The 17,040-nt window shown below is 39.3% G+C and overlaps 1 protein-coding gene across 7 annotated transcripts in view; it reads left to right on the forward strand.

Annotated features, from left to right (window-relative positions):
* Window positions 1–1,759: 1,759 nt before the first annotated feature.
* The window catches only part of PPP3CB (protein phosphatase 3 catalytic subunit beta), a 53,358-nt gene continuing 38,077 nt past the window's right edge, over window positions 1,760–17,040 (forward strand). For all 7 annotated transcript variants that reach the window (XM_045841953.1, XM_045841958.1, XM_045841954.1 and 4 more), the window contains exon 1: window positions 1,760–1,886. In XM_045841953.1, the coding sequence (XP_045697909.1) occupies window positions 1,802–1,886 (85 nt within the window). In that variant the 5' untranslated portion in view covers window positions 1,760–1,801. The remainder of the gene's footprint in view (window positions 1,887–17,040) is intronic.

Below are 17,040 nucleotides of genomic sequence, written 5' to 3' on the forward strand. Positions count from 1 at the left end.
CAATGGAGAGGAAATTGATTGTGGGATAGAGGGGTGGTCTGGGTGGAGGAGGGCAAAGGGGAAAAATTGGGACAATTATAATAGAATAAACAATTAAAAATTGTGAGAAAAAAGCCATTTTGTGTGCTCTTACTCTTTTTATAGTGGGCTGGCCTGGATAAACAAGAAATATCAATTCCCAGTGGCCTGGTGCTCCCAAACAGCAAATCATGGCACGAACATACATATATATGTGACAGTGTATGTGTATGGATAAATAAATAAATATATATATATATATATATATACACACACACATATATACGTGTGTGTGTGAGATATATGACTTTTGAGTGAGTGAAAGTGAGGAGCCAGAGTTGAAGGATATATATTCAAGGCAGGAGTCAATGTGCACCCAAAAGAGAGCGACTTTCCTTGTTACTGCTGCTGCTAGTATATTTCCTACCCTTGTCCTGCCAAGAGGCACTAAATACATTACATGCTTTCTCCCAACGCTTTCTCCCTCCTTTCTTAGGGAGATTTCCTAGAGATTAGACCTCCTCTTAGAAATTCACCTGGGGTCTATGTACTCTTGGTGCCCTTCTACAAGTGCATGAGGTGCCTCCTCTTTCGTGTTCCTTTCTCCCCAGGTCTCCTCTTCCCCTTCCCTTCCTCTGTGGAATTGTACTTCAACGCCAGAAAGATCCATTTTCACCCCTGCCCCCATCCCAAATTCTCCTCCTTCTAAAAGATAATTTGTAGGCTCTTCGAAAAGAATACCTATTGGGTACTCCCCTTCTCTATTATCCCAGGTCTCAGGATCATTGAGAGTGACAAAAGGAAACGGTAGAAAGGTGTTCTTCAAGACCTTTGGACCACTGCTTTCCTAATTATCACCATCCATTGTGGACAGATCCTGAGCACAACCTGTGCTTCAAGATATATACATCTCAGTACACACGCTGGTCTCTATCCAGAGTATCAAGAAGGATGTTGTGTTCTTTCCAAGTGAATTCTGTAGACTTTTTGAATATCATTTGGTGTCATCCCAGCCTTTTCCTTACCAGTTTGATTTGTTATTGTTAAGGAGAGAGAGAAACATTGATGGGAGAGAGAAGCATCGATTGGTTGCCTCCCCAATGCGGGCCCAGACAGAAGTTCCAACTGCAACCTTTCGGTTACAGGACAACGCTCCAACCTAACCACACTGGCCTGGGCCTATTTGATTCTTAACCCATTGGGTCTAATCTGCTCTCCCTGTATTCTTACTTTGTGCTTTCAGAGCCTTAACAATTCCAGGCTCTAAACACAAGGAGCAGATTCTCTCTCAAACTCCACTTTGAACGCTCACTTCTCTATAAATCTTGTAATGACTCCTCTATTTCTCTTGTCCTTTACCAACTAGATCCAGTACCAAATTGATATACACTTGTTTTTCTATTAGGAGGAGATTTTGAGGTTTGATCACGTTTCCCATCTTACAGGGAGCTCCAAGAGAGCCGGTGTCGTGATTCCTAGCACTCATTTATTGCAGCAACTAGTGATCGGTAGCCTTCATGCCCCACTCTGATTTTTGCCTGCCCAGAATTTTAACTTGTTCCCTTGGCCTCGTCCTGTTTCTTCAGCTTCAGTAATTTTGACCAAGTCCCTAGAGCCTGCCCCGCCCCCGCCCCCGCACGCGCAGTGCATGCCGGCCTTAGCCCCTCTGTAGGGAAAGAGGGTCCGCCATGTTCCCCGGCGGCGCCGCCGCTTGGCTCTGGTAGCCGCCACCCCCGCCCCCAACCCCGCCCGGCCCAACGCGTAGCCGAGCCCCGGGCCCAGCATGGCCGCCCCGGAGCCGGCCCGGGCTGCACCGCCCCCACCCTCGCCCCCGCCGCCCCCTCCCGGGGCGGACCGCGTCGTCAAAGGTGAGAGGTGGACGAAGCCCTGGGGGCCTGGCCTGAGGAGCTATGTGTGAGGGAGGGCGGGAGACCGTCCCCTCCGGAGCGGCCGGGAAAGGCGGGCGAGTGACTGGCTGCCTCCCTTGGGGAGTGGCCCCTGGGCGGGCCCCTGCTGGGCTGGGCTGAGTCGGTAGCGGAGGCTCCTCCGTCTTTCGCTTGCCTTCGGGCCGGGGCGGAGGTTTCGCTCTCGAGGTCTCTTAGCCGAAGGGGTGAGGCTTCTAGCCGCAGTGAGCCCCTTTTCCTACTCGGCCTGTCAAAGCGGCCCAGAGGCCGCGATTAGCTTCCTGCTCTGCGACAGCTGCTCGCCCGGCTTGCCGAGGCTGACCGAGGGCCTCGGAGACCTTCGGCCGCGCGGGGCTGGGCGATGAGCAGTCAGAAATCATCACCGCGGTTTTGGCCCACGCCTGGTCCCCAGTGACAGCCATCCGCCCTGTTCGCTCCTGCTTAGCGCCAGCCCCAGGGGTTCGTGAGATTGGACAAGGGTGAAGGGACGAGGCAGGATTTGGGGGCCTTGGCTTTAAGTGCAGTATAGATGGAGAAGAGGCCGCTTAAAAGACCTCTCCAAAAAAAAGCCTCGTGGGTAAGAAGCAGCATTTGCGTAGAAAACCGTCAACACTGGTCAAAGCCCAAAAGGGGTTATCTCTTCCCTTCAAGCACAACCCACACACTCCCCCTAGAAGGAAAAGTTAAATATTTCTCAGCTGAGCCAGAATGTCAACATTCTGGGTGTTTACTGACAAAAAGTCAACAGATTAATTTAAAATGTAAAGATTGAGGGCTAATTGAGAGTTAACTGAAGATTTCCATGCTCTCTAGGAGAGCCCATCAACTTCAAGCACTGCTGTGGAGGTGAAACACAATTTGAAATAATTTTTCTTTACCATGTAGCTTGGTCAATAGTTTGAAATCATTACAACGTTTTTTTATTGTATTATGTTTGTTTTTGAAAGATAGATACTTTTTAAATTCAGTTTCTTACATATACTGGCACAGTGTTTAAACACTGTTAGCCCAGTTTTTGAAGTCTGACCAGATATGTTTCCATTAAAATATTTAAAAACGAGAAAACCTTTTTCCTTTGTGTTGTTTTAATATTTCAATTTGAGCCTGCTTTGAGAATAACACTAATTTGTATCCAGGCTTCTGTAGATAATTTTTAAAAGTTAGTGGTCTGTCCAGCTGGGCCAGGCATTGGAATGAACTGAATAAAGAGTTTATGGAATTGTCCTGAGAAATCTTTTTAAAAAGAAAGGGTGGGGAGGGGGAGATTAGTAGTTCAGGTATTCATTCTATCATGAAATACTAGAATTTTATGGGGGTGGGAATAGGAGACCTGGGCTGACTCTTTATTTTCTGACTATGTATCTTGTGTTTATGTTTATTTCCCTGGGCACTCTTCACCCTACTGTTAGATGGCAAAACCAATCACATTCCTGAACAATTAGTTTATGCTATCCTTATGAATCTTCTTGTTTCTTGTCATATATATGGTAATGTTTTCCCTGTACTGCTTTAATACAATAAAAATAAGATTTCAAACATAAGGCATGTTCTGTAGAGTAAGTTGTGAATCTCAGTCATAATTTGATTGCTATGAAATAAAAGTCATTTGGTTTGGGTAAATAGGAAAAGAGCTTGTTGGCATATGAAGTTATAGTTTAACAGAGCTCATAGATATGTGATCTCATGTACTTAGTAGTGTATTCTTCATCAAGACAACTTTCATTTCTTTATGGAATTTGTTAGCTAGTTGAAGTGCCTGATATGGATCACATGTTTATAGAGGTGGTTTGCAACAGACTAGTTTGCACATGGAGTATTATCTCTGGCTTCCTTGGAAATTACTGGGAAATTCACCTTGCATACAGAAATCCACTTGTAGATTTCATCTTCAGACTTTCTTGACCTTTCTCATTCAATAGTTGTATACCATGATGTTACAGTTGCTGACAGAGAAGATCTCTGACTAGTTCAGCTAGTTTGCTAGTTCAACTCAAGTTTAACTTGTTAAAATGCAGATTTTTAAAAAAGTCCAGTATGTGCTAGTTTTGCAGCTGTACCATTTCATAGTAGTAATATTATGGAGACCTTCTTTGGTATCCATACAATTACTTTTTTATGCCTTGAAACTTTTCCTTTTCTCAATTTTATGCTGTTACACTTATAGTCAGGAGGCCTGTATACTACTGTCATGTAGGTTTTAAGGGTGGGGGTGGGGAATATTTATCTTTTTGTGTTTAATATCAGATGCCTGAAATTTACTTAATGTGAAGTTTGAAGTACTGGAATACTGTAGGTGATTCATATGTAAATGTAATTAGCTCTTCACTGAAATTAATAGTAGTGATTCCATATCACTAATTATGAGTGATTAGGTTTCCTGTCTAGTTAAAGGAAATTTATTTCTGAGTCCACTCCAGCTGATGGCCCTGGTCAAATTCTTCTATTTTAAAGTTGATGTAGCCCAACTGGTTTAGGTGAGATTAGCATTCACTCTTACCTATATTCTGTTGAGCATTTTTCTATACTTTAGCTAAGATAAGAAGTTGGAAATAAAAAAATAGAAAAAAACTAGAAAAAATAGATAACTGTATCTGCATAAGTGTCTTACTGCCACATCAACAAAATTGGTATGGGTAATTAAAACATAAAACCTTAAATTTATGTATATTGTTTTCCCTCCACCTCAAATTTGCCTCACCTGACTTGTCCAGATACTTCCTTTTCTTTCCAGATACTTTTAAAATGTATCCAGATTTGCCCTGGCAGGTATGGTTCAGTTGGTTGGAGGATCATCCCATATGCCAAAAGGATGCGGGTTTGATCCTGGGTCAGGGTGTGTATGGGAGGCAACCAGTTGGTGTTTCTCCTTCACAACAATGTTCTTCTCTGTCTCTCCCTTTCTCTCTCTCTAAAATCAGTAAACATTTTTTTTTTAAATGTACCCATATTTGTAAAACTAAGTTGTCCCTTGAGATTATTATATCTATTAGTCTTGATACAAAAATTCACCTTTATCACTAAGAGTGTTGTCTGTATTGTGTATATGTTCACTTTAGCATACTCAACATGACTCTCTTTTGTGTTCAATATATATTCTTTATTTTCTAGGTTATATTAACCTTATTTTTTAAATTATCAGATTTTCTGATTAAGCCAAAATACTGAAGTATCTTTTTAAATTTTTAAGGCTGATATATTTCTTATGGCCATCCTTTTTTATTTATAAGCTGCCCTGCTTACAAGTCTGAAGTCATTTGACTAAAGTGTTTTTGAGTACCTTAAGTTTATTAGGATTTCTTATTTTTCATGACAGATTTTTAGATGAACCACATAGGTCTTGGGGTCATATAGCTACTGCAGTGTTTCTTACTAGTTCTATATCATATTTTAAACCAACTTGAATTTTAATTTTTGTTTATGAGCTATTTTGTGGACTTACCTATCTAAAATATAACTCTTAAAAATGGTTTTTAATTTTCTTTCCACCTCCATTAAATTCTTAAGTATACTAAAGTAAGTCTGTAGTACCATGTTCTAGAGAAAGCAAAGGAACAGAATAGTGTGTGTGTGTGAATGAGAGAGAGAGAGAGGGAGAGGGAGAGAGGTACAGATACACTGTAGTAACAAGACATTTTAGAAGAAAAATACCAAGGAGGAAATACAGCTGCTCATTAGTAAGGCAAGTGAGGCAAAAGCTTCAGGTTCCGGAGCTATTGAATGAATTGGCAAGAGTAGTAAGGAAGTTTAGTGAAAAGGACCTTAATGCACTAATTGAGGTATGTTTTGTGCTAATTATATGACTTTATTTCATTATAAAAATGCTTATACACAGATGAAACAAGCTGGCGCTAATTGGGCATTCTTGTTTGGTATGTAATATTTATTTTAAAACTTCAAATAATCAAGTAGAAAATATTTATTGAATGCCTGCTGTATGCTAAGATTGTAGGGAAACAGCAGAAGTGTAAAAAGATAAAATATAGTCTTGGTCCTTGGGGAAATAAGTACTCATGAAAAGTTATATATGTCATAAGGATGGGTGTGATTTACAATTGCAAGCTAAGAGGCAGAGCCAGCAAGTTCAAAGGAGATAGTGACTCTGGACTGGAGTGGCCTAGCAAGAGTTTGTGTGGGAGGAAATAGACCTTGAAGTATTGGTAGGTTTCAAATAGGCAGAAGATTGGGACCTTATATTTGTCCAACATTTGAGTACCTGCTTTGTACCAGGCATTATACTAGACATTGGCAATGTAGAATTAATTAGCTATGTTAAGATAAATTCTCTTGGAGTGCTGGCAATCTAGTGGAGGAGACATTATTGCAAGTAAATAATATAATGAACTAGGTACAAAGTGCTGTTGGAGATGTAAAGGAGGAATTGACTATCTCACCTGGAGTGAAAGCATAGTCACTGAGGTTTATGTTTTGAGGTGTGCCTTGAAGGATGAGTAGAATTTCTCTAGGTAGAAGGTAGAGCTGGGTAGTGAATACTTCCTGGTAGAACAAACAGCAGCAGAAAGGCATGACATTTTTAGGAAGCACGAAATGTGTGCTTCCTAAAGTGCTTGGCAAGTAATGGCAGGAGATGAAGTTGGAAAGAATCTTTTGTACACCAAGTTAAGAAGCTGGAATTTAGGTTAATGCACAGTATAACCTCTGGATGATTGAAAACACAGTTTCTAGAGTCAGATTGACTGGGTTTGAATCCTAGGTCTACCTTAATCTTTTCACTGTGGACAAGATACTTAATATCACTAAGTCTCAGTTTTCATATCTGTAAAATAGAGATAATAAAATATCATTATGGGGTTTTTGAAGGATTAATGAAAGCTGTTCATGTGAACTGTGTACCACAGTGCCTGGCCTGGCACATAAGTACTCAACCAATGGTAGCCATCATCTTCATTATTATTGAAGGTTTTAAAGTAGACGGATGATCTAATGTCTTGGTTCTTTGAAAGCTAACCTGGTATTGTGTAGAATAAAATTTTAGAGGAGGAGGGGCTTAAATCTGCGTATTAGAAGATTAATGGTGCATCCAAATACAGAATGACCAAGGTTGAATGAAAAGGAAGAGAGAAATCAAATATGACTCAAATTGTGAGTAATATTATAAGGTAGACATATACTGGATCAGTGATTGGGTATGGGAATGAAATAGGTGGGAGAGCAGAACTTTTTAAGGAAACAATCAGACTAATTTTGCTTTAAGAGCTAATTGAGCAATTGCAGTTAGAGGCAGAGATTAGAATGACATGTAAAAGACAGGTAATGGTCAAATTGAGGATGACCCTGAAAATAAGTTTCAGGCTTTTTTCCCCTTTGTTCTTTGGTCCTTAAGAAGTCATTCAACATTTTTGAGTAGGTTAATTTAGCTGTTCTTTGAACAGTCAAGGGGAAGGAAAAGTAGAGCATATTTTTTCTAGTTCACAAAGTGGTAAGAACTTGAACTAGCTAACATTGATTGCAGTAATGGAGATGTAAGAAAATGAGAATTTGAAGAATCAATAGGACTTAGAGTCCAAGAAAAGAACAGTTTCACCAAATTTTAAGCCCAAGTGATGGAGAATAGTAATGCCACAACAAAAATCAGCCCGGAAAGGGAACCAATTTTGAGGGAAAGATATTGTACTCACAAAACTACCACAAATTAAAAGGAATCCAAGGGGTACCTTGAAATTTTGAAGACAGTGCTGTGGGATTATTGACTTTTAGGGCATATAGCCAATGCCCTCTGGTAGAATGCCTTCTACCTCTGGTCATTGAAATGGTTATACGGTTTTTCATGATTAGGAGACTTCTGATGAATATTTTAGTCACTAGAGCATTGTCACTGTTTTGGTCTAAGACAGATAGTACTGGAGTAGCATTTAAAGACCCCAGTTTCAACCATGGTTCTACCATGCTTATTAAGGTAGAGCTAGGATTCAAACACAGTCAGTTGAACTACCTAGAGAGAGTATTTAAGTTTTTTGAACCTATTATCTCATTTGTGAAATGGAGGTAAAACCTGCTTTACCAACTCACAGGATGTTGCTGAGAATTATGCAGGTTTATGTATGTGAAAATACTTTGTTAACTGTAAATGAAACACTATAAATATAGTTATTGCTGTTAAATTTGGGTCAAGATATACAAGTATTTTAGAAACTGTAACATATGTTCAATTCAATAAACATTTTTTGGTACCTATGTTCTAATCACTAGGTATGTAGAAATGAAAGACAGCCCCCTCCCTTCAAGGAACTCATAAGCTTGTTGGAGAGACAGATATTTACAGTATAGTTAGTAAGTGCCATGCTATAGATGTGTATCATATGTCATGCTATAGGACCACAAAAAAGAAAGTGACTTTAACCTAGTCTGGAAACATCAGGAAAATTTTTCTTTTTCTTTTTGTATTTAATCTTTATTGTGGTTTTTTTTTCCTGTTACCATTAAGGGTACCCCTCTCCCCCCAGCAGTCACCACACTATTGTCCATATCCATGAGTCCTTTTTCCTTGTTCAATCCCTCCAACCCCTAATCTCTCCAACCCCTACTAGCCATCATCTGCTGTCCATCTATGAGTCTGTCCCTACTTTGCTTGTTAGTTCAGTTTGTTCATTGGATTTCACATATGAGTGAATATATATGGTATTTGTCTTTCTCTGACTGGCTTGTTTCACTTAGCATAATGTTCTCCAGGCTCATTCATACTGTTAGAAAAGGAAACATTTTCTTCTTTTTTATGACCAAGTAGAATTCCAATGTCTAAATGGCCCATAATTGTTTTATCCACTCATCTACAGATGGACACTTGGGCTGCTTCCATATTTTGGCGATTGGAAATAACACTACAATGAACATAGGAGTGCTTATATTATTTAGAATTAGTGTTTTGGGTTCCTTCGGATATATTCCCAAAAGTGGGATCGCTGGGTCAAAAGACCATTTTTTTAATTTTTTGAGGTATCTCCATACTGCTTTCCACAGGTACATGTACCAATCTGATCTCTAACCAACAGTGCAAAAGGGTTCCCCTTTCTCCACATCCTCACCAGCACTTGTTGTTTGTTGATTTATTCCTTTAATCTTTAAAGATTTTATATGTTTTCATTTTTATTTTTAATATATTTTCTTGATTATGTTATTACAGTTGTCCCATTTTTTTCTCCCCTTTATTCCCCTCTTCCATGTACCCCCCACCTTATTCATGTTCATGGCTTTTATATATATATATATATTCTTTGGCTTCTCCATTTCCCATCCTATTCTTAACCTCCTGCTGTCTATTTTGTGCCTGCCAATTATGCTTCTTATTCTGTGTACCTTTTCCCCATTCTCCCTCCCTCTCCCCACTGATAATCCTCCATGTGATCTTTATTTCTATGAATCTGTTGCTGTTCTAGTTTGCTTAGATGGTTTTTGTTTTTGTAGGTTCAGCTGTTGATAGTTTTGGGTTTGTTGTCATTTTACTGTTCCTATTTTTTATCTTCTTTTTCTTAGATAAGTCCCTTTAACATCTGATAGAATAAGGGCTTGGCGACGATGAACTCCTTTAATTTGACCTTATGTGGGAAGCACTTTATCTGCCCTTCCATTCTAAATGAAAGCTTTGCTGGGTAGAGTAATCTTGGCTGTAGGTCCCTGCTTTTCATGACTTGGAATACTTCTTTCCAGCCCCTTCTTGCCTGCAAGGTCTCTTTTGAGAAATCAGCTGACAGTCTGATGGGAACTCCTTTGTAGGTTACTGTCTCCTTATCTGTTGCTGCTTCTAGGATTCTCTCCTTCATTTTACTTTGGCTAATGTAATTATGATGTGCCTTTGTGTTTTCCTCCTTGGGCCCAACTTCTTTGAGATTTTTTGAGCTTCCTGAACTTCCTGGAAGCCTGTTTCCTTTGCCAAATTAGGGAAGTTTTTCTTCATTATTTTTTCAAATAAGTTCTCAATTTCTTGGTCTTCCTTTTTTCCTTCTGGCACCCCCGTGATTCTGATGTTGGAACATTTAAAATTGTTCCAGAGGTTGCTAAGCCTCTCCTAATTTTTTTTGAATTCTTGTTTCTTCATTCTGTTGTGGTTAAATTTTTATTTCGTCCTTCTTTAAACTGTTGATTTGAGTTCCGGTTTCCTTCCTGTCACTGTTGGTTCCCTGTACATTTTCCTTTATTTCACTTTTCATAGCCTCCACTTTTTCCTCTGATTTGTGACTATACTCAACCATTCCTGTGAGCATCCTGATTACCAGTGTTTTGAACTGTGCCTCTAATAGGTTGACTATCTCTTCATCGCTTAGTTGTATTTTTTCTGGAGTTTTGATCTGTTCTTTCATTTGGGTTACGTTTTTTTTTTTTGTCTTGGTGCATCTGTTTTGTAGTAAGGGGCAGAGCCTTAGGTATTCCCCAGAGCAGGGCAACCCATGTTGCTATGCTGTGGCGCTGTGTGTGTGTGGGAGGGGTCCCAGAGGGAACAGTGTTGCTTGTTCAGTCCTGAGCAGTTTTCAGTCTCTTCCTTGGTACCTAGAAGCAAATTGGGCCCTTCTGGTGCTGATTCCCCAAGTGGGTGGTTTTGTGTATGTTCTAGGACCCTGTGGGTCTCTCTAGCAAACTCTCCTGTGAGGCTGGGAGTTTCTCCTGATGCCTAAACACCCACAGGTTTTTTCATTCAGAGGCTTTGAGGCTTTATTCCCACCCTCCACCCCCTACCTCCTGCACTGGAAACCTGGGTTGCTTGATCTGCCTTGCTCCCCAGTTGTTCCTCTGGTTTATCTGCAAACAAATATGGGACCACCTGCTCTGCCAGCTGCCACCTGGCCCACCCCTGTTCTCCAGCCACCACTTTGCCACGAGACCTCTCCACCCCAGCTGCCCCTCTCTGCCTCTCCTACTGGTTTGGATGAGTATTTCTTCTTTAATTCCTTGGTTGTCAGACTTCCACACAGTTCGATTTTCTGGCAGTTCTGTTTACTGTTTTTTTTTTTTTAAATTTGTTGTTGTCCTTTTTTTTGGTCGATGGCCAGAAGTCTAAAGATTTTATTTGTTTTTAGAGAGAGGGGAAGAGAGGAAGAGAAACATCAGTGTGTGGTTGCCTCTTGTGTACCCCCTATTGGGTACCTGGTCTACAACCCAGGCATATACCCTGACTGGGAATTGAACTGACAACCCTTTATTTCGTAGGCTGGCACTCAATCCACTGAGCCACATCAGCCAGGGCTTTTGTTAATTTATTAACGATACCATTCTGACATGTGTGAGATCACATCTCATTGTGGTTTTAATTTTCATTTGTCTGATGATTAGTGATGTTGAGCATCTTTTCATATGTCTATTGGCCATTTGTATGTCCTCTTTGAAGAGGTGTCTCTTCAGATTCTTTGCCCATTTTTTAATTGGATTGTTTGTTTTTTGGGGTTTGAGTTTTGTAAGTTGTTTATAAGTTTTGGATATTAACCCCTTATTAGATGTATCAGCAAATATGGTCTCCCATTCGGTGGGTAGTCTTTTTATTTTGTTGGTAATTTCCTTTGCTGTAAAAAACTTTTTAGTTTGATACAGTCCCATTTGTTTATTTTTTCTTTTCGTTTCCCTTGCCTGGGGAGATATATTCAATAAAAAATTTCTATGAGCAATGTCTGAGGTTTTGCTGCCTATGTTTTTATGGTTTCAGTTCTAATATTTAAGTTTTTGATCCAGTTTGAATTTATTGTGTGTGGTGAAATAAGGTGGTCCAGTTTCATTTTTCTGCACATATCTGTCCAATTTTTCCAACACCATTTATTGAATAAACTATATTTAGCCCACTGTATGTGCTACCTTCCTCTGTCAAGTATTAATTGAATATGAAGGTGTGAGTTTATTTCTGGGGTGTCTGTTCTGTTCAATTGATTATATGTCTTTTTATGCCAGTACCAGACTGTTTTGAGTTCTGTGGCCTTAGAATATAGTTTGATATTAGGTAGTGTGATTCCTCCAACTTTGTTCTACTTTCTTAGGATTGCTGTTGCTATGCAGGGCCTTTTGTGGTTCCATACAAACTTTTGAAATATTTGTTCTAGTTCTGTGACATACATCATTGGAATATTGATAGGAACTGTGTTCAATCTATAGATTGCTTTGAGTAGCATGGACATTTTAATGATGTTAATTCTTCCTATGCATGAACAAGGTATATACTTCCACTTATTTTTTTGTTTAAAAATATATATTATTGATTATGCTATTACAGTGGTCCCAATTTTCCCCCTATGCCCCCCTCTACCTGATACCCTCCATTCTTTCCAGCAGTCCACCCACTTAGTTCATGTCCATGAGTCATGCATGGAAATTCTTTGGCTTCTCCATTTTCTGTACTGTTCTTAACATCCACCTGTCTATTTTTTACCTATCAACTTATATTTATTAATCCCTCTACCTTTGGTCCCATTCTTCTTTGTTTCAACTGATAATCCTCCAAATTCATATCTGTGGTTCTGTTTCAGTTCTATTTGTTTGCTTAGTTTGTTTTTTAGTTCAATTGTTGACAGTTGTGAATTTATTGCCATTTTAATGTTCATAGTTTTGATCTTCTTTTTCTTAAATAAGTCCCTTTATCATTTAATGTGATAATGGTTTGGTGATGGTTAACTCCTTTAGCTTTATGTTGTCTGGGAAGCACTTTATCTGCCCTTCAATTCTAAATGGTAGCTTTGCTAGATAGAGAAATCTAGGTTGTAGGTCTCTGCTTTTAATAATTTGGAATATTTCTTGCCAATCCCTTCTAGCCTACAAAGTTTCTTTTGAGAAATCAGCTGACAGTCTTATAGGAATTACCTTGCAGGTAACTAGCTGATTTTCTCTTGCTGCTTTGAAGATTCTCTCTTTATCTTTAACCATTGGCACTTTAATTATGATGTGTCTTGGTGTGGTCCTCTTTGGGTCCATCTTGTTTGGGATTCTGTGTTTCCTAGACTTGTGCATCTATTTCCCTCACCAAATTAAGGAAGTTTTCTTTCATTATTTTTTCAAATAAGTTTTCAATGTCTTGCTCTTTCCCTTTGACATCTCTATGATTCAAACGTTGGTACCATTGAAGATGTCCCAAAGGCTGCTTACACTGTCCTCGTTTGTTTGCATTCTTTTTCTTCTTGCTGTTCTGATTGAATGTTTTTACCTTCTTTATGTTCCAAATCATTGATTTGGTTCTCAGCCTCATTCCCCCGCTGTTGGTTCTTTGTAAAACAATTTTTTTAGTTCATTTAGTATAACCTTCATGTCTGCCTGGGTCTTTTTTATGCTGTTGAAGTACCCAGTATTTCCTTGAGCATCCTAATAACCGGTGGTTTGAACTCTGCTTCTGATAGATTGTGTATCTCCATTTCATTTAGTTCTTTTTCTGGAGTTTTGTTTTCTTTTATTTGGGCCATATTTCTTTGTCTCCTCATTTTGGCAGCCTCTCTATGTTTCTTTTTGTGTATTAGGTAGAGCTGCTTTGACTCCCTCCCTGTCTTAGTAGCATGACCTAATAAGTTGTATGGGGTAGAGCCTTAGGTAATTGCCAGGGTAGGGCAACCCTAGTTGCCAAGTCCTTGCTCTGTGGTTCTGTGTGGGAGAGGGCTTAGAGAGGGAACAATGCCACTGCCTGGCCTCTGGGATTTTCCCCAGGAGGAAGCTGTCTCCCTGCACTTGCCCTGATGTCCGTCACTTCAGTTTCTCCCCGTATGCCACTAGTGTACTTCCAGCTGTTGCCCTGGTGCTGAAGCCTAGATTGAGTGAATCTTTGTAAATTCTGTCTGTTGGGGGCCCTTTCCAAGGAGACTCCTGAGAATAGTGCGGTTTCTTCCACTGCCCTTTCCCTAGCTGGTTTTTACAGTGGGAAATTATGGGCACTTATCTTCCTGGTGCTGGAACTGTGGGCTGGGTGGTCTGGTGTGGAGTGGGATTCCCTTACTCCTGAGGTATCCCTCCCAATTTTTATCTACCACACGTGGGTACGGGATCCCTAGTCCATGCCTCTGTGCCTCTGCACATTTCTGTCCCTTCTACTCATCTGGATGAATGTGGCTTCTTTAATTCCTTGGTTGTCAGACTTCCATACAACTTGATTTTCTGACGATTCTGGGTGATACTTTTTTTGTTATCTAGTTGTAATTTTTGCTGTGGTTGTGCGAGGAGGCAAGCTGTGTTTATCTATACCTCTGTCTTTGACCAGAAGCTCTGCTTCCAGTTATTTGTATCTTCATTTTCTTTCTTCAGTATCATGTAATTTTCTGAGTGTAGGTCTTTTGCAAAATCTTTGGTTAGGTTTATTCCTAGGTATTTTATAGCAATTGTGGATAGGATTGTTTCCTTAATTTCCCATTCTGTTAGTTCATTATTGGCATATAAAAATGCAACTGATTTCTGGATATTAATTTTGTATCCTGCTACTTTGCTGAATTCATTTTTCAGTTCTAGTAGGTTCTTAGTGGAATCTTTGGGGTTGTCTATGTACAGTATCATGTCATCTGCAAATAAAGACAGTTTTATTTCTTCCTTTCCAATTTGGATGCCTTGTATTTCTTCTAATTGCTGTGGCTAGGATATCCAGTACTATGTTGAGTAAGAGAGGTGAAAGTGGACATCCTTGTCTTGTTCTCGATGTTAAGGGGAGTGTTTGTTTTTGTCCGTTGAGATGGAGGCTGGCAGTGGGTATGTCATATATGGCCTTGATTATGTTTAAGTATGTTCCCTCCATTGCCATTTTGCTGAGAGTTTTGATCATAAATGTGTGCTGGATTTTATCAGAAGCTTTTTCTGCATCTATTGATAATGACCACGTGGTTTTACCCTTCATTTTGTTTATGTGGTGAATCACATTTATTGATTTGTGAATGTTGTACTAACCTTGCATTCCCAGAATAAATCCCACTTGATAATGGTGTATGATCTTTCTGATGCATTGCTGTATTTGGTTTGCTAATATTTTGTTGAGGATTTTAGCATCTGTGTTCATCTGGGATATTGGCCTATAATTTTCTTTCTTTGTAGTGTCTTTATCTGGTTTGGGAATTAAGATAACACTGGCCTTACTTCCCTCCTCTTGAATTTTATGAAATAGTTTGAGAAGGAGAAGTGTTGGTTTTTCTTGAATGTTTGGTAAAATTCACCTGTGATGCCATCTGGTCCAGGGCTTTTGCTTTTAGTTTTTTGATTACTGATTCAATTTCATTAGGTGTAATCCATCTACTCAGATTCTCTGATTCTTCCTGATTTATTTTTGGAAGATTATGTTTCTAGGAATTTGTCCATTTTGTCCAGGTTGTCCAGTTTGTTGGCATATAATTGTTCATAATATTTTCTTACAATCCTTAATATTTCTTTGGTGTTAGTTGTTATTTCTCCTCTTTCATTTCTGATTTTATTTATTTGGGTCCTCTCTCTCTTTTTTTTCTTGATGAGTCTAGGAAAAGGTTTGTCAGTCTTGCTTATCTTTTCAAAGAACCAGCTCTTGGATTCATTGATTTTTTTGTACCATTTTTCTTGTACTCTGTTTATTTGTGCTCTGGCTTGATTATTTCCTTCTGGACTTGATCAAGTTCCTTTAAGTGTAAAGTTAGATTGTGTATTTGAGTCTTCTTGTTTTTTGAGATAGGCCTGTAATGCTATGAATTTATTTCCCTGTTAGGATTGCTTTCCCTGCGTCTTAGATTTTGGATTATTGTGTTCTCATTTTCATTTGTTTCGAGGTAGCTTTTGATTTCTTCCTTGATCCTATTGTTGGCCCATTCATTGTTTAACAACATATTTTTAGCTTCTATGCCTTTGTGTGGTTTTCAGTGTTCTTGTGATTGATTTCTAGTTTCGTAGCATTGTGTTCAGAGAAGATGCTTGATATGATTTCAAACTTCTCAAATTTATTGAGACTTGTTTTGTGACCTAACATGTAGTCTGTCCTAGGAAATGTTCTATGTGCACTTTGAAAAATGTGTATATTCTGCCCTGGCTGGTGTAGCTCAGTGGATTGAGCGCGGGCTGCGAACCAGGGTGTCGCAGGTTCGATTCCCAGTCAGGGTACATGCCTGGGTTGCAGGCCGTGACCCCCAGCAACCCCACATTGATGTGTCTCTCCCTCCCCCCCCTCAAATAAATAAGTAAATAAATAAGACATTCATCAGGGAGGGTGTTGTCAAATATATTTTAAAAAAGAGAGAAAAGTATGTATATTCTGTTGTTTTGTGGTGAAATGCTGTCAAGTTATCAATTAAATCCATTTGATCTAGTGTGTTGTTTAAGGCCACTGCCTTGTTGATTTTCTGTCTGGAAGATCTATTCATTGAAGTCAGTGGGATATTAAAATTCCCAATGGTTACTGTATTTCAGTCACACTCTCCCTGTATGTCCTTCAAGATTTGCTTCACAAATTTAGGTGCATCTATATTCAGTGCATAAATATGTACTAGGGTTATATGCTCTTGTTGGATTGTTCCCTTTATTATTATATATTGTCGTCCTTTGTCTCTAACTATAGCCTTGGTTTTAAAGTCTATTTTGTCAGATATAAGTATTGCTACTCCAGCTTTTTCTCTTTTCCATTTGCATGAGATACCTTTTTCCATCTCTTTACTTTTATTTATTTAAAGACTATATTTATTTTTAGAGAGAGGGGAAGAGAGGGAGAAAGCAGGGGAGTGAAACATCAATGTGTGGTTGCCTCTTGCACACCCCCTACTGGAGACATAGCCTGCAACCCAGGCATGTGCCCTGACTGGGAATTGAACTGGCAACCCTTTGATTCACAGGCCTGCTCTCAATCCACTGAGCTACACCAGGTAGGGCCCATCTCTTTACTTTTAGTCTGTGTATCTTTGATCTGAGATGGGTCTCTTTGAGGCAGCATAGATATGGGTCTTGTTTTCTTATTCATTCAGCCACCCTGTGTGTTTTGATTGGCACATTTTAGCCATTTACAATTAAGATGATTATTGATAGATACATATTTAGTGCCATTTTATTGTTAGACTATTTTCCTCTGCTTGTTTGTTTGTTTTTTAAAGATTTTTATTTACTTATTCATTCTTAGAGACAGGGAAGGGAAGGAGAAAGAGAGGGAGAGAAACATCAATGTGTGGTTGCCTCTTATGTGCCCCCACACTGGGGACCTCGCCCACAACCCAGGCATGTG

The sequence above is a fragment of the Phyllostomus hastatus genome, unplaced genomic scaffold (genome assembly GCF_019186645.2).
Source record: "Phyllostomus hastatus isolate PE091 unplaced genomic scaffold, TTU_PhHast_1.1 phas_contig_38, whole genome shotgun sequence".
Taxonomy (NCBI): domain Eukaryota; kingdom Metazoa; phylum Chordata; class Mammalia; order Chiroptera; family Phyllostomidae; genus Phyllostomus; species Phyllostomus hastatus.